Here is a 23,057-nt window from a genome sequence, read left to right on the forward strand (position 1 = left end):
CTAAAAGTTTAGCCTCAGTTACCTACAGCTACAGTTACCTTTTTTCTTTTTCCTGTTTAGCCTCCGGTAACTACCGTTTAGATAATACTTCAGAGGATGAATGAGGATGATATGTATGAGTGTAAATGAAGTGTAGTCTTGTACATTCTCATTTCTGAGATGTGTGGTTAATTGAAATCCAACCACCAAAGAACACCGGTATCCTCGATCTAGTAATCAAATCTGTGTAAAAATTACTGGCTTTACTAGGACTCGAACGCTGGATATAGTTGTTTTTAGATTAATTTTTCGATTATTTAGTCTTAGGTTCGATTTTTGAGTTAGTTCTTTGATATTTTTTACTTGTCATTTAACTCACCTCTTTAAAATAGTTTTTTTGTTTTCAATTATTTGAAAGACGTGATATCCTGTTAATGGCCAGCATTTGATTGCTGCTGATAAAATAAATTTTATGCCAAGAGTTTATTAAACGATTGAGCGTAGAAACGTTTTTGAAATCGGTGATCGAGTGCAAGAAAAAGTGTTTTAGTGTTAAAATGATCGAAGATCAATAAGGTGAAGCATAAGGGCCAATTGTGGAAAAACTGAATTTTCAATAGCAGATAACTTGAAATCTGGCGCGATTTTTCCGTTATTAAACCTCTGCAATTCAGTCTTGACCAAGTTTTAATATCTTTATTCATATTGTTCAAATATATCTTTATTCTGATCAACTACAGACAAATGTTATGTTACCCAGATGGTTTCCAGTATTCCATTAGAAATATGGTACATAAAAAAGAAGTATTAAAAAATTCATTTATTTTATTTTTTTAAGTTACATAGAATGTTCTAGTTTATTTATGAAGTTTTTTTATGGTATAATATGTGCATTACCACCCTGTAACTTATATTACGTTACTGTAAACGCTTTTATGATTTTGCAGTTTGATTATCCAAGCCATATACTTTTTCAGATTTTTACAAATTTAAAAATCTTTATCGCTTTATGTGATCTCAGAAAAATGTGATTTTTATTTTAATTTTGAATAATGTTTTTGGTAAATTACCAAAATTGGCACAATAATTATAAAATAAATTAACTGGAAACTACCAAATTGTGGGCACTTCCAACAATAATGGACACAACCTGATATGATCTTTGCCAAATCAAGCACCTAGAATTAAAAAAGAAATCGCCGATGGATTTTAATTAAAGAATCTGTTAGCATATAAAAAATAAAAAAAACAATTTTTTCTATATGAAAATATTGAAAATGGAATTTTCTTAAAATTATTTTGTCATTACTTATACATATTTTTTTTGTCGCAATCGTTTGACTGGTTTGATGCAGCTCTCCAAGACTCCCTATCTGGTGCTAGTCGTTTCATTTCAGTATACCCTCTACATCCTACATCCCTAACAATTTGTTTTACATATTCCAAACGTGGCCTGCCTACACAATTTTGTCCTTCTACCTGTCCTTCCAATATTACAGCGATTATTCCAGCACGCCTTAATATGTGGCCTATGAGTCTGTCTCTTCTTTTAACTATATTTTTCTATTTGAATGCTTCTTTCTTCATCTATTTGCCGCAATACCTCTTCATTTGTCACTTTATCCACCCATCTGCTTTTTAACATTCTCCAATAGCATCGCATTTCAAAAGCTTCTAATCTTTTCTTCTGAGATACTCTGATTGTCCAAGTTTCACTTCTATATAATGCGACACTCCAAACACATACTTTCAAAAATTTTTTCCTGACATTTAAATTAATTTTTGATGTAAACAAATTATATTTCTTACTGAAGGCTCGTTTCGCTTGTGCTATTCGGCATTTTATATCGCTCCTGCTTCGTCCATCTTTAGTAATTCTACTTCCCAAATAACAAAATTCTTCTACCTCCATAATCTTTTCTACTCCTATTTTCACATTCAGTGGTCCATCTTTGTTATTTCTAATACATTTCATTACTTTTGTTTTGTTCTTGTTTATTTTCATGCGATAGTTCTTGCGTAGGACTTCATCTATGCCGATCATTGTTTCTTCTAAATCCATTTTACTCTCGGCTAGAATTACTATATCATCAGCAAATCGTAGCATCTTTATCTTTTCACCTTGTACTGTTACTCCGAATCTAAATTGTTCTTTAACATCATTAACTGCTAGTTCCATGTAAAGATTAAAAAGTAACGGAGATAGGGAACATCCTTGTCGGACTCCCTTTCTTTTACGCTTCTTTCTTATGTTCTTCAATTATTACCGTTGCTGTTTGGTTCCTGTACAGGTAGCAATTGTTCTTCTATCTCTGTATTTGAACACTAATTTTTTTAAATGCAGAACATTTTATTCCAGTCTACGTTATCGAATGCCTTTTCTAGGTCTATAAACGCCAAGTATGTTGGTTTGTTTTTCATTAATCTTCCTTGTACTATTAATCTGAGGCCTAAAATTGCTTTCCTTGTCACTGTACTTTTCCTGAAACCAAATTAGTCTATACATATATGTATAAATATATATGTGTTTGTTTGCACGCATAAAGTAATTGTTTAAAATAAGCTATCTCGTTGAAAGTTCTTGGAGATTATATTAATATTAAAGCCTATACTGAAATTCTGTTACATAAACCTGGCACGGGATGCAAACGTTTCTCTGGGATAATCTTTTTCCTTAGTCCTACACAATAAATCTTACCCTGTTGTTGGAAATTATTAAACAGGATATATTTTTATCGCACAGCTTTCAGGATTATTAGATTTCGACAGTCCAACACTGCATTTTGTATTATCTTTACAAGTTATTTTTAATAAATATATTTTAGAAATAGTCTTACGTAGTGGAGAAAGTTATTAAGCAAAATTATGTAGTAATTTGATAGAGAAGTATAAAACTGATTAAAAGTTTTGTTCTTTAGTAAATTTAACTGAGGATCCTTGGCATAAATGAGAGTGAAAATTGCATTTTTCAGAGTGACTTAATTTTCTGTGGCTCGTGTAATACCACAGATAACATTTGGTGGGTTATGGCATCTAACATACGAGTATATATATATATATATTTTTTTTAATTATATATTTGAAAGAAATTATCATTTTTAATATTTTTACAGTAAAAGAAAGAAACTTTCCAAAAATTCAAATGATAATGAATTGGTATCATGAAATTTACTTGTTATTTATTGATACTGTTACACCTTTTTATCAACGCAAAGCATCTTGTGTAAGATGTTTGGAAGAATATATAAAACAAGAATTAGAAAATATTATGAACTTCACTGATCCAAACAACACGACTGAAAGTACAAACTCTGCTTTTGAAATTATTTTATCAAAATTCGAAATATTTAAAAAGAAGTATCAGAAGTTGTTTGAAATGTGTAATACTGCTAAAAGAGAGGAATCAGATGATCAAATACCAAATTTTGATGATATAATTAAGAATATTGGAGTTGAAAATTTAATTTCTGGTGATAGGAGTGAAGGACTAGAAAAATGCATCGACAACTTTATGGTACCAAGTAAGTAATTTCAATGCTCGTTTTACAGTACTGGTATGAATGTCCTGGAGCATATTTTAGGTGGTATTCAGAATACTCATATTAAAATATTTTATAACGGAGAGAAATAATTGAATAACATTATATGTTTATTAATATTGTATTTTTGCCCACATAGTAATGTGATTTATACATATTTTATACATGTTTACAGCAAGAAAAATAAAACAGGAAACAAATGATCGACAGTAGAGTATTGAGTCATTAATTTAGATAAGCATTTGCGTAGAACAAATTAATGAAATTCATTAATTTCAGTTTAAAGCAAATCTTTAAAAGTTGTATCTTTTCTTGAATTTTATTCTTTGTGAGGCGTTACGGGTGAAAATATTATTAATTTTCGAATAAAGGAAAATTATATATAATTTGTCTTTATTTATTTTTTGAATTTTGAAATGTAAAATTACAGTCAAATTTGCGTATCAGTTGTGTAATTTTTTTTTTTTCATGAAATCTATATTTTTTTCATCTTTCCATTAGAAAGCTGATGTAACAAGAGGTAATAAGGAATCACAAATTTATGATATTTTCTAAAATATGACATGAATATAACATGTAAAATCTAATTGAATAACTTAGTAAAATCTCCATTAACAGTTTATATATTTCTAACTTTTGTATATTGTGCGAAAATATTAATCCTGAATTTTATTTTGTATACAGCATTATGATTATCAACTGGGATACTTGAGTATAAGTTATCGCTAACTGCGGCCACTTTTTTTTACAGCATTGGATGATCTTTGTGAATAAAGAAAGTTTAGAAATCCGTGCCTGATTCAGCTCATTTTGCTTTCTAATATCCTATCCTTATCTTTAAATATTTTTTTTATTAAAAAAGGACTTGCTATGTGTATGTAATTTATCCAGTTCAATTCAGTTATAAAATTTTTTCAGTTAATCTATAAACTTTATTTATGAAAAAATAAAATTTTAATTACGAAAAGTTACCATATTTATATCAACAGGAACATGGACATTCTTAGTAAATAATATTAATATAAAAATAAAAAAATACACACAGTGCTATGTATATATTTTTATTCATATAATAAATGAATATTCATACTCGTTTATTTATTAATCGTGATAGAATTTCAATAATATTTTATTTTTATTTAACAGTTAATAATGAACACTTGAAGACGATAGAACATTTTTATAAAAATGATATTTCGAAAAATGGAAGTGTTGCTACAGATTCAAGAAGTGGTCAGTCTAAAAACTATTGCTATGGCTGTATTGCAAGTTTCATAATTTATGAACAAAAAAAGATAGAAATTTATTTTAAAATTTTACCAGGAAAAGTAAAGATCGAAAATGTTCATCCTAAAGATATTAAAAAATATCTCTTTGCTAAAGAGATTGTAAATAATTACGAAATATTCAAGAAAAACTATGATAACTGGAAGGTAATGTGTGATAAGTATGATCCTAAGAATTCAAACAAGAAACAGGATGCTGAATGTATTCTTAATGGGATTGAAATGAGAAATTTGATTGATAATGGAAAAATTAAAGGAATAGATAAATGCATCAGTGCTTTCGTTAACCCAGTAAGTAATTTTACACGTATAGTTTTTATTAAAGTATGCCAGTCTTTGCTGATGTACTTCTGATTTTTCCATCTGGCGCGTTTGTTGTGAAAATATTCACAATAACCTGATTTAAATAACTCATTAATCTTGTAGTTTTATTAATATTGTTTGTTTTATCACTATTTTCTTATGAATTTACTATTCCATTCCACTTCAGCAGTTATCCTCACTCAGGATATGCACAAACAAAATATACATCAAAACCAATGGATTGCTGCATATATGTTTCTTTAATCTAATATGTACATGTTAAAACCAAATAGATGACTGGGCAACTATTGCAAAATAATTAAATGAAGACCGATATATTTCAATGAACAAAAAAACTACCAAATCTACTACCGACTTTCTTTTCTTTTTGAAAAAAAATCACTTTTCCAGGATTAAATTTTAACTTACCGGTGAACTATTTTTTCCGTTATAATTACTTGCATTATATTTCTAATTCATTATTTTCTTTTTTTTTCTACAATGAAAATGAATAAAATTATTCTAAATTCATTGTGATATATAGAAAATTTGTAAAGTTTAATGCCAATCCAGTGTCCAATTCAAGTTTTACGTAATATTCATATTATGTTTGATTTTTAACAAAATATATCCTAGTTTAAATACACGTAGCGACAAAAATAGGGAGTTATAATCCTTTCCGATGAAGGAGGGGATTCCTTTTATAGGCACTAAATGGTCTCTTCTCCCATAGTAGTTTGGGACCCCTGCTGGCCTACCCGCTAAAAATATCCCCCTCTACAACATGGGATGCCGAGCTCAACTTACTGTATTATCACAGTCCCCCATGTTTCTTGGCTCCTCCCGAACTTTCATTACTGGACAAACGCCTTGCTTCATCTGGAGTTTCAATTTTTTTTAACCTCTTTCTTTTAGACGGTAAGGTGCCCCAGGTGAAAATCCGAGGTGGTTATTTAACCCTACGACATCTTCCGGTAACTTGGTTCAATTAATCTTAATATCTTGGGTACAACCTTTTGGTGTGTAGCATAGTCGTAATGATATTCTATGAGGTAAGCATGCCTAATTCTCTACTACATGCTTCCCTATGGTGCAGAAACCGATAGCACACGAATGACCTGTGCTCCGCAGCAACATTCTCCCTGCAATAATCGTATTCCGTGGAGGATTTAAGCGTCCATCCGTCCAATTATGTCTTAAAACATACGTGACTAGTAAGGAACTATCTACTTACCTCCACTGTTAACCGTCCAGGAAATGCTCAAATCATCAAATGAACATTTGCTTGAGATACACTAACTATAAATAAGATCGCTGTCGAAGTCTCTACCCAGGCTTAGCCTGGGCCGCTGTCGGAGTGAATTATCGGCAAGTAGTTTACTGGAGACCATTATAAAGTTGGCGCTGTCAGCATCATAAAAATATTGCATCTCAGTGCAAATTGTATATTTGGCTGGCTGCACAGCGTAAATCAGCTTTAGATGTTTTGCAACTTCTAAACCAAGTCGTAAACCCTCTGTCTCTTATTTCAATTTATTTGTAGGAACTTTCATTTTCAATCTTTATAGCACTCCTTACTAACAGACCTATATCAGATAGATTTACAAACAAGCCATCATTTTATTTCTTTGCACTCAAACTTTTGTGGCCGGCCTTGACACAGTTGAGATAAAGCCCGAGCGATCAGGGTCTCTGCACTTAAAGACAAGGTAGCCGTATCTTAACATTTAAGGTACTTTGATTCTTCTTCTTCTTGTCCGACGACGCAGCAGCTGACTCACAAGATTTGGATCCTGCCCGTTACGTGAAAGTCATGTGGAGCATCCACGAGCAACATCACGATCACCTTCTGGGTACTGTCAAAAGCCGGCGTGAAAAACATAAATGTCTCCGAGTTTTATTCCTCAACAGTACAAGACCTCTTGCTTATTTTACCTCAGGAGGTCGGCGAAGGACTTCCCACAAAACTTGATAATCACAGTGTTAGCGGCATCTTGCAGGCGGGCTCTCGACATTTGTTGAGTCTACCTATGCCCAGCTTCTGTACAATTCTACGAGCTTCCTATCCGATTTTCTTGCCAGGTTTTCAACGAGGTGACGAACACAAAGCTGAATCTTGTCGGATGGGAATCCGACACCAAACCTGGTCGTATCCAACATCTCTATGACATTAAGAGCTGCTTCTGTTTCCGATTCTCAAGAAGGCATTCTGCGCGTATAAATCCTTCCCGCTGATCAGCAACTCAATGAAATTCTGTTTCCGCCTCATGGTTGCAAAAGGATTGCTTCATGAGCACCGATTTCTCAAAGCGATTCGCTGGCCAGTTATTACAGACAAGGCCCACAACCTCCTTGGTAAAATTTAGAGCTAGTATGAATTGTTTTTTTGATGAGATGGTAGATGATGAAATGAAGCAACGCTATGTACTTCTTGAATCATTATATTTAATTTCTTGTCACTTTTGATGGAATTTTGATTGAATTACAATAGTTACATTAAACTTACGAATGTATGACACTTTAGTCATAATTGAACTTGAACATTATCAAGAAACTATGAGTCCCTTTGGACTGAAATGAAAACACGACCGCACTGATCGTACGAGTTTAACTCGCCGGTGAGCGCTAGCACCCATTAGTTCGCCGCACCGGACTGCTCGACTTGAAACTGAACACTCATCATCTGCCAACCTTCAGGAAATAACGGTACGTAGCATATCGATCTCCAGCTTCTTTGTTGTCTGGGTTGGAACTTCTGCCGTTTCTTTTTTGTTTGATGACATATTCTTACCCCTCCAGTGGAAGGAAGTCATCGTCACTGAAAGCAGGCAGGCGATGTTTTCCTTTATCTCCTACATGAATTTGGTGTTGGACCGGACAAAGCGCTGAAGGACCTTATCTCCGATACAAATCTAGAATAAAGGTATCAAGACATACAACCGGGCTATACCCAGAACTGTACGAGTCCAGTTTATTTATTGGAGACCAGTTTATTTTATGATTAATATAATTTTTTATTATTATTTGTTTGTTATATATATTTTTTTTTTTTACTAACATGTTTAGCAGACCACACCTGAAAGCGTCCTCTGGTATAGTTCACCAAGAAGCGGGCTAAATTACCGTTGCAACCAACGGTCAATCACGTGTTTAATCTCTAACAGAGAAAAAAAACGAAAACAAAAGAGGATTAATTAGGGAAAAAGCACAAATAATATGATATGTAAATAGAGGACTAAAAACATAGATTTAATATAGTTAACATGTAGGTTAGACTATCTAGAAAGAAAGAAAACAATGAAATGTGTTAAACGGAAGAAAATAACATGAAAAGTTATTAGATAATAAATAAGAAATAGGTAGGTAAAAAGAAGTTAAATAGGGAAATAAGGAAGACAGAAACTCACGCTAAGTAACCCACAGGACCACGCATGGGAACACAAAAACTCAGGAAAACACACACAAGGCAAATGAAAGGACATAAGAAGAACAAGCCACACTGTTACACGCACGTTACACTAAAAACGTAATGAAAACTAGAAAAAACAATCCAATAACTGTGTAAATTCCGTGAGCTTCAAAATGCACTTTTATCTACGTTGGTATAAACATAACCTAATATTAGGGAGTTATGTAAAATAATTTAGAAGTTTCCTATTTTCTAATGATTACGTAAATATATTTAAGTAAAAGTTTACATTTTGAACAATCTAAATGAAATTATTGTTAGGATAATTATTTTTGAAAAGTTATTCGTTTAACTTCGTTTATAACATTAGCTACAATAAACAAAAACAATAACGTGACAAACTGTGAAAATTTATTATTTCTTTTTAATCGAATTAAATCTGATATTGACAATTGAGATTCTAATATGGCATTTGAGATTCTAATATGCATGCTATTATTATTATCATATATTGTTTGTTTTATAATCAATAAAGATTTTTTGTTGCTAAGGAAAGTCTTTGTAAATATATATATATTATACATATAAACGGAAAACATGAAACATGTTGACAAATGGATTGTTATAGTAACGCAATAATATAAATTTGTTGGACAATAAATTTTTTTCTTCGTAAATTCTTAATGGAATGATATTAAATCCATCCACGTTATTTCAGTTATATTTTTTTTTTTTTTTGCTTTCAGTCATTTGACTGGTTTGATGCAGCTCTCCAAGATTCCCTATCTAGTGCTAGTCGTTTCATTTCAGTATACCCTCTACATCCTACATCCCTAACAATTTGTTTTACGTATTCCAAACGTGGCCTGCCTACACAATTTTTTCCTTCTACCTGTCCAGATATAATTAGCTAGTACCTATCTCGAAAACTTGTTAAAACCTTTATTTTTTATTTTTTTGCAAACTGACGAAAGAGTTGTAAAATCTGTAGATGAAAATATCATGATCGAATTCAACTTCCTGATATTCAGGTTTACGTAATGAATTTTCACCATTTTAAACTTTGGCTACATTATGCTGAATTTTGAAATACGGGCATAATAAGTCGATTCAAATCATTAATTTTAAAACATACATATATTGTAAAAGTGTAACTAAAAATTTATATGTTTTTAATTTACAGAATAGCTTTACAGAATCCGATCATTATATTTTGCAATTCTGGCATAATACTGGTAATCTCAAAAAATAAGCACCTAAATTACAAAGTATCTAAATCACTGCATTTTCAAAATTAATTTTCTAAAAATTTGTTAGTTTTTATAGAAAAGGAAAAATTGCTTTTAAAAAGGCAAAAGGAAGTCTTTTAGAAGGAACAAAAGTTGCTATTGGAAGAATGTGATCTTTTTGGCATTTCAAATTTATTACACAAGTTTTACCTTAATCAGTCTGATAAAGTAGATCTTAGCAGAAAGAGGGATTCATTTGTCTAGTTTGCCTATATCTTTATTGTGAACATGTATTTATATTTTAATAAAGATTGATTTTGTTTTTTTTTCAGGAAAATATAAAGGATGAAGATAAATCAAGTCATATTACGGTTTAGCAGAATTAGTTTTATAAATGAAAAGCTGATAAATAACCTGTATAATTTACATTATGAATTTGATGTTTCTTGCGTTTAATTTAGTTGTGGGAATTTTTTTCATGTTTCAGTATGTACTACAATAGGAATTTTCTAAATCGAATTCTTGTTAACACAGATTCAATGTCTCACGAAATCTTTCCAGTATGGCATAGGATAATAAAAAAAAAATTAAATTTCAATTTAGTAATAAAGTGTAGTTATTATTGCATAATAACATAAGTGACAATAATTTTCATTTTTAGTTCTATTATATGAGGATATGTAAACCTATATATTAGCCAGTGGATTATCAAAACTTAATGGAAAATTATTTTGCTGTTGTGTTAATTATTTTAGGATTCTAGGAATTTTTATAGTTCATTTTGCAAGACCATGTACCCCGTTATCCGAATTTTCTGGAATCCGAATATTCCTCTCCGATTTTTATTTAATTCGATTTAGAAAATTTCAATATATTATACCAGGTTAATATCAAGAATAATAATGTAGTGTGTAGTTATTTAAAAAATTATTATATTGTGAAAAGAATAAAACTCTTAATATGTAATTAGTTTAATCGCTAAACCCAATATCAAAAACAACTCTAAGAAGCATCTGTTTAAGACCCATGAAATATATCTAGCTATTTAATCTGGTTTTTATTCTAAAAAAAAAAATTATTAATATTTTTTTTTTTTTTAATTCTCATGTAACACAGCCGTACATATTCATATTACGATTATTATTCTTATTATTCTAATTTTAGAAAAATCTTTTCTTTAAAAGGATTAATTAACGCACATTACCTTTTGGAAGAGCATGAGCGAGCTTGTGCGTGCATATCTAGTACGGGGTTATATTAATGTACAACATAAGAAAATTTAACGAACATCATCGCAAAATAACAAAACGAAAACACCTAACAATATTCAAAACTTGAAAAATCACTAAAACGCCCATGCTACTCTAGCCACCAGTATTCGTATTACACGAACATCCATTTCTATAAGCACTCCCCAGTTTGCTAAATATTAAGGTTGATAGACTTTTTATACTTATTTTACAAGTTTTACTATTTTTTCTTGTATTATATTGTAATTTTACACTGCTAATTTAACATATAAAGTAAAAGCCTCTCTAATGTACTTATATCTGTTATAGTAAAAACATAGCAGAACAATCTAATCACTAATTACGAAGAGCAGTTTTATTACACTTTGAATATGTATACTATGCTGTATAAGTTAAAGAAGCCAAAAAGCAAAAATACGGGTTTTTTTACACTGAAAAGCATTTCAAAAGCATAGTACTCTACAACAACATTCATAGTATTCTACAACAACATTCAACACCATTCTGGTTTTTATTTAAATATAAAGTTTTTGAAAAAATAAAATTTTGTGGGGGATTCTACAAATTGTTCGAGATAATTTTATTTGGTAAGTGAGAGATAAAGGGTTCGTGAATAGCAGAAAGAGTTTATATTAACCATTGGCCTAATCCTATTGGATTGCGAAAAAGGGAAACCTTTTATACTTACTTTTCCAATGGAAATTAATTCGTTAACAAGAAGGAAGAATTTTTTTAAAATTAGAATCAATATTCTGTTTTGTTTATTATTTTTTCACTTTTATATCATTAAAATCACATTTCCTTAAATTAGTGAAAAGTTGTCCTTTTCATAGATACTCTTATTATTTTAACTCTAATAAAGTACTTTCAGATCGGTCTTGAGATCAACAGTTAAAATGTAATCAGAGATTTAGATTCCGCGTTTAACATAATAATGTATTGTTGTAACGTCTATTAAACAATGTAATGTCACTTCTTTACAACCTTTTGAATACACTTTATTGTACAAAGTTATTAAGAAAGATGAAATCGGATTTGTTAGCCGAAAATATAAGTGAAATTATAAATATTATACGTGAAACAGTCATTTAATTTCTCAAATAATTTTGGTCTTGATGTAAACAGCTTAGAAGTAGTTCGTACTTTTATTATGAGTAAATAATTTAATAATTAAAAATTGTACAAACATTTAACAAGCTTGAAGTTTGAAAACAATGTTAGAATATTTCACAGCGTTTTCTTATACAACCAAAATAATCTAAAAACAAAACCGAGTACGGGCGAGTATTGAACCATTTAAAATTGACGTCAGCTAATACTATTCTAATTCTAAATTACCCCAAACATATTCAGTTGTCTTCTTCAAAAATACTGTTAAAAGTCGAAGAAAAACACTCTACACCAAACTTTTTTACAAATTACCGTGAAATAATTGGATCTGCAATACAGTAATTTATTTTAACATTAAAATCCCTCAAACTCTTTCATTATTTTGAAAGAGATATAGTGAAACTATTTGCGTTTGTACTCTATAAAATTAGTGGAAAAATAGACCTTTCTGAAAACAATAAACCTGAAAAACTAGATCAAACAAGGTATAACGATAAGGTGATGTATGTAAAAATCTTGCAAAAATTGTTAAAACACTATATTTAAGACAATGAGTATCAACCCATTTACTATCATCCCTATTTTAACTAATGTTAAGATTGATTTTAATTATATGGAATTTCTTATTTACACCAGTCTAATAACACAATATTTGCCAATTTTTTTTTGTCTTCAGTCATTTGACTGGTTTGATGCAGCTCTCCAAGATTCCCTATCTAGTGCTAGTCGTTTCATTTCAGTATACCCCCTTCATCCTATATCCCTAATTTGTTTTACATATTGCAAACGTGGCCTGCCTACACAATATTTCCCTTCTACCTGTCCTTCCAATATTAAAGCGACTATTCCAGGATGCCTTAGTATGTGGCCTACAAGTCTCTCTTCTTTTAACTATATTTTTCCAAATGCTTCTTTCTTCATCTATTTGCCGCAATACCTCTTCATTTGTCACTTTATCCACCCATCTGATTTTTAACATTCTCCATCTTTGTTATTTCTACTACATTTCATTACTTTTGTTTTGTTCTTTTTTATTTTCATGCGATAGTTCTTGCGTAGGACTTCATCTATGCCGTTCATTGTTTCTTCTAAATCCTTTTTGCTCTCGGCTAGAATTACTATATCATCAGCAAATCGTAGCATCTTTATCTTTTCACCTTGTACTGTTACTCCGAATCAAAATTGTTCTTTAACATCATTAACTGCTAGTTCCATGTAAAGATTAAAAAGTAACGGAGATAGGGAACATCCTCGTCAGACTCACTTTCTTATTACGGCTTTTTTCTTATGTTCATCAATTATTACTGTTGCTGTTTGTTTCCTATACATGTTAGCAATTGTTCTTCTATCTCTGTATTTGAACCCTAATCTTTTTAAAATGCTGAACATTTTATTCCAGTCTACGTTATCGAATGCCTTTTCTAGGTCTATAAACGCCAAGTATGTTGGTTTGTTTTTCTTTAATCTTCCTTCTACTATTAATCTGAGACCTAAAATTGCTTCCCTTGTCCCTAGACTTTTCCTGAAACCAAATTGATCTTCTCCTAACACTTCTTCCACTCTCCTCTCAATTCTTCTGTATAGAATTCTAGTTAAGATTTTTGATGCATGACTAGTTAAACTAATTGTTCTGTATTCTTCACATTTATCTGCCCCTGCATTCTTTGGTATCATGACTATAACACTTTTTTTGAAGTCTGACGGAAATTCCCCTTTTTCATAAATATTACACACCCGTTTGTATAATCTATCAATCGCTTCCTTACCTGCACTGCGCAGTAACTGTACAGGTATTCCGTCTATTCCAGGAGCCTTTCTGCCATTTAAATCTTTTAATGTTCTCTTAAATTCAGATCTCGTTATTGTTTCTCCCATTCCATCCTCCTCAACTTCCTCTTCTTCTTCTATAACCCCATTTTCTAATTCATTTCCTCCGTATAACTCTTCAATATATTCCACCCATCTATCGACTTTACCTTTTGTAATATATATTGGTGTACCATCTGAAAATTAAATGGTCCTGACTTGTTACATTTGCATTTTTGTATATACAACCCATAATCTTATTATTTTTATTTATCTTATTTTACTTTGTGTATAAGAGTTAGAAACTAATATTGTGTCATAGTATTTAATTCGAAATATATTCTATAATATTTCTTTTTCAATATCGCTTTACAGTTATTGAAGAAACTGATAATATTATACATATACTAACTCATAGCATATATACTAACATATTAAACTACGTACTACATATTATACTAACTCATATTACACATTACACATTAACTCTTACATATTACATATTACACATTAACTCTTAGCAGGAGTAAATCAAATCCCTGAAAATTTCTTCATATATGAGAAATTAAGTAAGAATAAACTAATCGATTTGTACTGTATGAAAAATTGGAAATTCTATGTTGCAAATTTCATTATAACAGACATACAACAGTTTTATATATGAAGACAATTAAAAATATTTTGAGGTATTTCAATGAGAGTTGTGTACACAGTATTAGAGTACGAAAAATATCTTAAAGACAGAGAAACTCATTATTGTATTTTTCACATAAATTATATTTTTAAAAGAGATTCGTTAATATTACGCGAAGAGTATGAAACGGGGGCAAATATTAGTGTCTTAACGACACGGACATCTGCTTATTCTACAGGTGACAAACAAAATAATTGAAATTTGTAAATTTTCAAAGTATCTATAAAAAAAATTATAAGTCATATACACACTGCATGATTTTATTTGGTCATGAAAAATGCCCCTTACCCCAATGGACAATTTTTCAAAGAATTTTGTTTAGTAGTAATACACATATTATGGAAGACTTACTAACTACAAAAGTCTCCTTTTAAAGGAAGCCTGGTGAATGAAATATTTAGATAAAGATAAATACATAAAAGTATTTCAGATGAGTAATAGTATTATTTGAAGCTGCGACAGGGTCTTACATCGATAATTCCTCTACATTGTCTGACCTCATAATGTTAATAATGGCTAGTGAGAAAATCGGGTAATGTAAATTTTACGATAAAATATATCAAATGATTGATGTAGAAAATTTCTCGATATCAGTGATTAAGCGAAAGAAATAATATTTTTGGGTTAAATTGATCGTGAATCAGTAGGGCGAAGTACTGATTTTCATAAATGAAAAAATGGTTCAAGTGAAGAGTTAAAGTGAATTTTCAACAGATGATAAATTAAAATCTTGTAACAAATTTTCCTTTATTAAACCTCTAAATTAAGCCATGTTGTAATTTCTTCATTTGTATTTTCATCGTCCACTCGAATAATTATGAAATAAATTATTTAAATTAATCAAATAAAGATTAATTCATTGTAATACATGCAGTAAGAGTCTGGTTATATATTTAATAATGTAAGGGAAAATCTGTGAAACACATCATTCAAGTCAATGGAAAATTTTAGGTTTCAAGATGTAAATATCTGGTTCAAATGGACTTTCATTTGGGTCAGCAGCAGAAAACATTTACGTGATTCAGGTAGTTTCTGGTATCTGATAAGAAATGTTGTTTAAAAAAGAAGTAGTTGAAAAGCAAATAATTTAAGTATTTTAAATTATATAAAATGTTTTTGGTCAATTACGAGATTTTTCATAATATTTTGAGCACAGTATTACGCTACAACTTGTAGTAAGTTACTGTAATTTGCATTTATGATTTTGTAATTAGATTAGTCAAGCTATGTTTTGTTTTAGATTTTTTCAAATTTTATAATTCTAATCGCTTTGTAAGATCTCAAAAATTGACGAGTTTAATAATAATTTTAAGTGATTCTTTTGAAAAATTATCAAAACTGGCACACATATTACAAAATAAATCTACTAGACTATATTACAATCTACTACTTTTGCCCTGGGGTAAATAATCCCAACGTCCGGAACACAACATCTAAGTTCCACGTCCAGGGCGGCAACAGCTGTACTTATGTACAATACTTATAGCTGGCTAACAGGGCTCCGAGTAAATTCTTCGGATATATTTCTTTTTTTGACCTGCTTTCATCTTCAGGTCACAAGACGGATTGGATTTTTCGGCTACCTGCAGGATATGAACAATTAATCGATTAGGAAATGGACATTTACCATATTTAGAGCTGGCGATGTGGCGGCCAGGGTTAATGTTATTGCAGGTGTAACGGAGGCCCTTCCGTTGTCCACATGCCCCCTGCGATGGCAAGCATGTAGCAATGGTGCCTATGTATGTCGGTGCATGGGAGCTCTGAAAGCCTCGGTGAGTAGGAGCCTGGAGTCAGTGCAGAGATTGCGCATCCGCTCTCTGCCAGGACATATGCCGGTTCCACCGGAGTACCGGATCGGACCTCCGAGATTAGTAGCCCTAGAGTGGGGGTGTACCCCGGCGGCTAGCCTTGCTACAGAAGGGATAAATGTTCATGAATATTCTTGAACAAACTAACGTGGCAGAGGGTGCACATAAACACCCTCGTTTAGAAACCTACGATTCGCCACAAGCGAAGAGGAGAAAAGTAAGGAGTCTGATAGGATAAAGAAAGATGCTGAAAAATCAGTAAAAACTGAGTAATATCAGTAATAAACAAAGTTTATTTGGCGATAACGGTTTTCGCCAAGCCAAGGTTTTTAATTATTACAAAGGAGAATGGAAACTTCCAAAAAGTTAGTCCATTCTTAATAGCTAGAGAGATTGATAATTATGCCCGAGATCCTGTTAAAGAAATCCGAAAGACTTTTAATGGATTGCACGTCAAAACTATCAACGAAATGCAAAGCCAGAAAGTACAGGCGTTGAAGAAGATCGGTGAATTTGTTGTATCTGTGCAACCGTAACACAGCACACTTAATTCATCAAGAGGAGTTGTTGTTTGTCGCGATCTTCTAAATTGTACAGAAGAAGAAATTGTACAGAAATGTCGAGTCAGGGAGTAACTCAGTGTCGCAGACTAACCATGCGAAGAAATGGTGAAATTGTTTCTTCGGCCTCGCATGTTTTAACATTTAATAAGCCGAACCTTCCGAAAAGGTACGAACTGGCATCCATCGACTTGATGTACGAGCTTTTATTCCGCAGCCTATGAGATGCTTTAAGTATCAACGATTCGGACACACTGCAGCTAGATGTGAAGCGCAGGAAATATGCATATGTGGAATGAAAGCACATGACGGTGATCCATGTATATACCCTCCAAGCTGCATTAATTGTAAAGAGCAACACAACTGCCGCTCAAGGAACTGCCCTATATATAAATTGGAAACGGCCATTCGGAAGTTAAAACGTTTCAAAAAGTTAGCTACCATGAAGCGAAGAAAATTGTCAACTCGCGAACACCTCGACCATCGATTACATATGCAGAAGCAGCTGCTGCTCCTTCCACATCTAAAATTAATGTGGAGCAGTTGCTTAATACGATGGCACCAAGTCTTACGACAATGATTGAAAGAATCATTGATTCAAAGATTGAGTCGACTCATCGGATAGAACAAAGTAAACATGAGAAGGCTCATTCCCGGACTGACGCCGTTGACACAGGACACGTACCAGCGCAGCCTAAAAAACTAGTAAAACCTACGATTGTAACGCCACCAACTGATATAATAAATAAAATTCTTGAAAAAGGAATAAAGATCACTCCGTTGTCTAGTAAAAAGGCTAAAGAAATTGTCGCGGGAGTACACGAAAAGTCTGAGTCTACCAAAATGGAAATGCAAGTCATTATTGAAAAAACGCCAGACACAGACGATATACAAACTGCAACAATGAGGCCTCCAAAAGCTCAATGAACAGCTTCAGCGAGAGCATCTATTTCAGTAGACCCAGCATTCCATTAGAGATCGAATCCAGCTCATCAGCCGCCGAAAGTGCATCGCTTGCGAGTTTAGATTCAATTGCAACGATGCTTACAGCACCAACGAAGCTTTCATCACTTGATCTTAGCCGGCGAACGTCATTGGCATCAGAAAGAAAAGAAGATGCCATATCCGAGGCCTCAGACACACTGTCATCGGAAGTTGAGGCCGTTGGCAGAATGGAATAAAGGTGTAAGAAAGGATGGCCGAAAGGAAAGCCTAGGCGGTAAATTTTGAATTTGAAAGTTATCAGAATATGAAATTTTGAACATTTTTTTTTACTTTCTTTTTGAAGTGTGACGGGGCTAATGACCAAAGTAGTCGATGCCCCTAAAAACCTCAAACAAAATCTACTAGAAATTACCAAATGATGCGTCTACACTTCTCGACTATTTGAATTTTAATCTGTTATTAAAATGTGTTTTCTGTTAAGTAGTTCATGAGGTAAAAATTTATATATTTTAATTTTCTGAAAAAAAATACCGCAATCAACAATAAAGGACATCTGCTGATACCATCTTATGCCAAGTCAAGTACGTAGAGTGAGAAAAGGATTTGGTAGATGGATAACAATTAAGGAATCTGTAATCATTTAAAATAGATGGTATTTATTTTTGTCTGCAAACGTGTAGTAATTGATTGCGATAAGTTCCCTAGTCCCAATTACTTAGAGAAGTAGTTTACAGGCTCTTTCTGAGATTGTGTTAAACAACCCTACCATCTAATATATCTACATTTTGAGTATCAGTAGAAATAAATTAGTTGTTTTAATAGTTTACAGTAAATAGCGAAGATTTAAACGAAATCATAGATATGTTGAATTCGTACAGTAATACTTATTTGCAAGTTATTAGAATTACTACTCCTTTTAGTCAATTCCGAAGTTCTTCTCGTATAATATGTGTGGAGGAATATATGAACTACGAAATAAATAAAATTACAGAATTAATTGATTCAAAATACACGAGTGAAAGTAGATAAACTTCTATTAATAATATTAAATCAAAAAACGAAACATTTTTAAACATTTATCACAAGTGGATTAAGTTGTGTGTTTCTACTAAAACAGAGAAATCAAATTATGTGCCAAATATTGACGATGTAATTAAGAATATTAGAATTGAAAATTTAATTTCTGTTGAGAGTAGCGAAGGACTAGAAAAATGCATGATAACGTTTTTGACACCCAGTAAGTGATATTACATGTATTCTTTTTCTAGTGAATATATCCGTCTTTGATAAAGTATTGCTGGTTTTAAAATACTGGCTTGAATGTAAGGTGATCATATTTTACGTGGTAATTAGAATAATTACAATGAAATATTTTATAGTAGACACAAAACAATTAAATAACATGATAGTTTTATTAAGATTTAATTTTTTTTAGATTATACTTTTTCCCAAATGATAATATCTATCTAGTATGTCGGTTTACAGCTAGGAAAATAAAACAAGAAACAAATGATTGAACGCGTTAAACCATTATTTTGGGAAAATATTTTACATAGAAGAAAAATTTTTGAAGTTTAGTTAATGTTAATCGTAGTTAATTATGAATTTTAATTAATGAAACAGTTTAAAATGAATTTTTTTAGGTTGTATTTTTCTTGAATGTTCTTCTCTGTTACGTGATAACAACAATCAATGATGAAAATATTATCGATTTATCTGGTGGTAACATTACTTTATTTATTTTTGAATTATGAATGTAAAATTACCCTTATATTTTCATATCAGGTGTGCAGTTTTTTTTCATGTAATATATATTTTTTCAATATTTCTTTAGAAGAATATAATAATGGGTTATAGAGATTTAAATTTTTATTTTAAAATATAACATGAATGTAGCATGCAGAAGCTGATAATATAACTTAAGAAAATCTTCATTAATGTTTTATATAGTTATTCTAATTACTCCTATTTTGTACCAAAAATATTTTACCTGAATTTTATTTTTTAATGTAATACTACGACACTCACGAGTGATAGTGAAAGAGCAATTAGTTATGTTTATTTTTTGCACATTAATGGCTTTATAAATAAAGAAAGTGTAAAAGTCTGCGCATGAAACAAGTCGTTTTGCTTTATTCATTTCTATTCTTTATGGATTTTTTGTTATAAAATTGATAAGTTAAGTATATGTAATTTATCCAGCTAACTTAACATTTATGTTAGTTAATGAAAAATATATATTTCAGAAAAAACAAATTAAATTACTATCATTTACCATATCTGTATCATTATGAAGATAGGAAAGTTAAGAGGGATTGATTCCTCTAAGCCATATTTAACTTGAGGACCTGAGGAAGTGCGATAAGGAATTCTTTAGAATCACGGTTTCAACGATTTGGAGAAAACAAAAACTTTACTATAATAGCTGTTTTTTTTCAGATTTCTAAAATTATAACAAAAATATATGAAAATTATTTTACATGCAAGTCAGTTTAGACTGTGTAGATTTAATGGAATATATCTACACAATCTAAACTGAACTTATTCCAACAGTAAACATCTATCAAAGATTCGGATTTGAATTTGAAGAACAGGGTAGAAATTACAAATATCAATACAATTAGAAAATTTAGGTTGACATTTAATCATGATGTATTAATTCATGTACTGAAAACTTTATATTTGTATTAAGTAGCATTATTCGTAATAAAAAATATATACAAAGTTTATATATATATATATATATATACATTTATTTCTAATATATTTCACTACAAAAGTAATGAAATGTATTAGAAATAACAAAGATGAACCGCTAAATGTGAAAATAGGAGGAGAAAAGATTATGGAGGTAGAAGAATTTTGTTATTTGGGAAGTAGAATTACTAACGATGGACGAAGCAGCAGCGATATAAAATGCCGAATAGCACAAGCGAAACGAGCCTTCAGTCAGAAATATAATTTTTTAACATCAAAAATTAATTTAAATGTCAGGAAAAAATTTTTGGAAGTATATGTTTGGATTGTTGATTTATATGGAAGTGAAGCTTGGACGATCGGAGTATCTGAGAAGAAAAGATTAGAAGCTTTTGAAATGCGGTGCTATAGGAGAATGTTAAAAATCAGATGGGTGGATAAAGTGACAAATGAAGAGGTATTGCGGCAAATAGATGAAGAAAGAAGCATTAAAATAGAAAAATATAGTTAAAAGAAGAGACAGACTTATAGGCCACATACTAAGGCGTGCTGGAATAATCGCTTTAATATTGGAAGGACAGGTAGAAGGAAAAAATTGTGTAGGCAGGCCACATTTGGAATATGTAAAACAAATTGTTAGGGATGTAGGATGTAGAGGGTATACTGAAATGAAACGACTAGCACTAGATAGGGAATCTTGGAGAGCTGCATCAAACCAGTCAAATGACTGAAGACAAAAAAAATATATATATATATAATCAGGATGTCCCGCAAAGAAACGGAGAATCTTTCAGAAAATGTTCTACTGGTTAAAATAATGAAAAACTTTCATGTAAACTTATGTCTGGAAACGCTTTGTTTTTGAGTTACGGCCAGCGAAAGATTTAGCCCAGATTTCAGCTCTTTTAATGAAAAGAACCCTAAAGTAACATTTGGTACCCAAATTAAGAAGGAAATTTTGTGGTTTGTTATGTAATTTGAAGCTGAAAAATAGAATAATACAGCTTCCAGAACTGCAACTGCAAAGTAGTTTTTAAGATATCCGACGTAAAACCCAAAATTCGGTACAGAAAAACAAGTGTCGTTTAGGTACAATAGCTTTGTGAAATGACTAAAAAAATTAAAAGATTTAGTAATAAAACTTAGAGAATTTAATTCTAGAAAGTTAATGTAAATACAGTAAATAGAAACTTTATTGAAGCAAAACAAACGAAAAATAGACAGAAACTTGTATTATTCTTTCTGTACGTAATAAATATTATTCTTAATGTAGCAAAACAAAGAATTAAATGAAATGGTAAATGGTAATAGTAAAAAACCCCCAGTTACAGTAATTGGTTCGAAATTCCCTTCACAATGTACACAGCACTCTGCCCGACGTAATACTAAACTTCCTTTATCTGTATGTTAATTTATGACAACAGATTCTAACGAAGTACACAATTTTCATTGTTGAGCAGCTGTTACTATTCCAACCTGTGCAATAAAATTTTTTAAATGTTTCTAAAGCAACAAAATATTTTAATTTAGCTTTTTACGTAATTATTTGTTTTACTGTATAAATTGTTGTATACACACAGCTAAACTATTCTTTTATATATTCTATATTTCATTTAAAATTATTCTCAATAATTGGCGTTTTTTTTTTTAAATAATTTTTATAATCTTCTCTACTTTTTAAAAGTAAACTTATTTTTAAAAGTTTTTATTTACTATTTATTGCCTTTATTTACATTAATATTCTCACAATTAAATTATCTACAAGTTTTATTACTTGATCTTTCGCATTCATTAGTCATTTAACAAAGCTATTTAACAACAAACCTAAATGAAACTTGTTTTTCGACACCAAATATTGTGTATAAGTCGTATATCATAAAAACTATTGGAGTTACAGTTCCAGCTCAAATTACATAAGAAATCACCAAATTTACTCCTTAATTTGGGTCCCAAAAATTACAGTACTGCATCTTTTTATTAGAAGAGCTGCAATCCAAGCAAAATTTTTCGCTGGCCAAAACTCGAAAACAAAGCCTTTCCAGACCTATGTTATATACTTTTTCATTATTTTTATCAGTAGAACATGTCCTGATAGTTTCTCCGTTTTTCGTATATATTTCGTAAATCGGATATATATATATATATATACACTCATTTATTTATTAATCATATGTAGAAATTTCATTCTATTTTTATTACTTTAAGAGTTAAAGTGAAAAACTGAAATCGATAAAAGACTTTTACAAAAATGGTGTTTCTGAAAATGGACATGTTACTTCATATTCAAGCAATGGTCAATCTAAAAATAATTGCTATGGCTGCATTGAAAGTTACACATTTTACGAATCAAAACGAGTACAATTTAATTTAAAATGTATTATAAGGATACAAAAAGTCGAAGCAATTCTTCCTGAAAATACAAGTAAATATCTCGCAGCT

General features: G+C 30.9%; 1 protein-coding gene across 1 annotated transcript in view; it reads left to right on the top strand.

Annotated features, from left to right (window-relative positions):
* LOC142327256 (uncharacterized) overlaps positions 1–10,711 on the top strand; it is a 40,148-nt gene extending 29,437 nt beyond the window's left edge. The window contains exons 5-7 of the mRNA XM_075370146.1: positions 3,093–3,500; positions 4,665–5,095; positions 10,078–10,711. Of these exons, the coding sequence (XP_075226261.1) occupies positions 3,093–3,500; positions 4,665–5,095; positions 10,078–10,122 (884 nt within the window). The 3' untranslated portion in view covers positions 10,123–10,711. The remainder of the gene's footprint in view (positions 1–3,092; positions 3,501–4,664; positions 5,096–10,077) is intronic.
* The last annotated feature ends 12,346 nt before the right edge of the window (positions 10,712–23,057 follow it).

The sequence above is a fragment of the Lycorma delicatula genome, chromosome 1 (genome assembly GCF_047948215.1).
Source record: "Lycorma delicatula isolate Av1 chromosome 1, ASM4794821v1, whole genome shotgun sequence".
Lineage (NCBI taxonomy): Eukaryota > Metazoa > Arthropoda > Insecta > Hemiptera > Fulgoridae > Lycorma > Lycorma delicatula.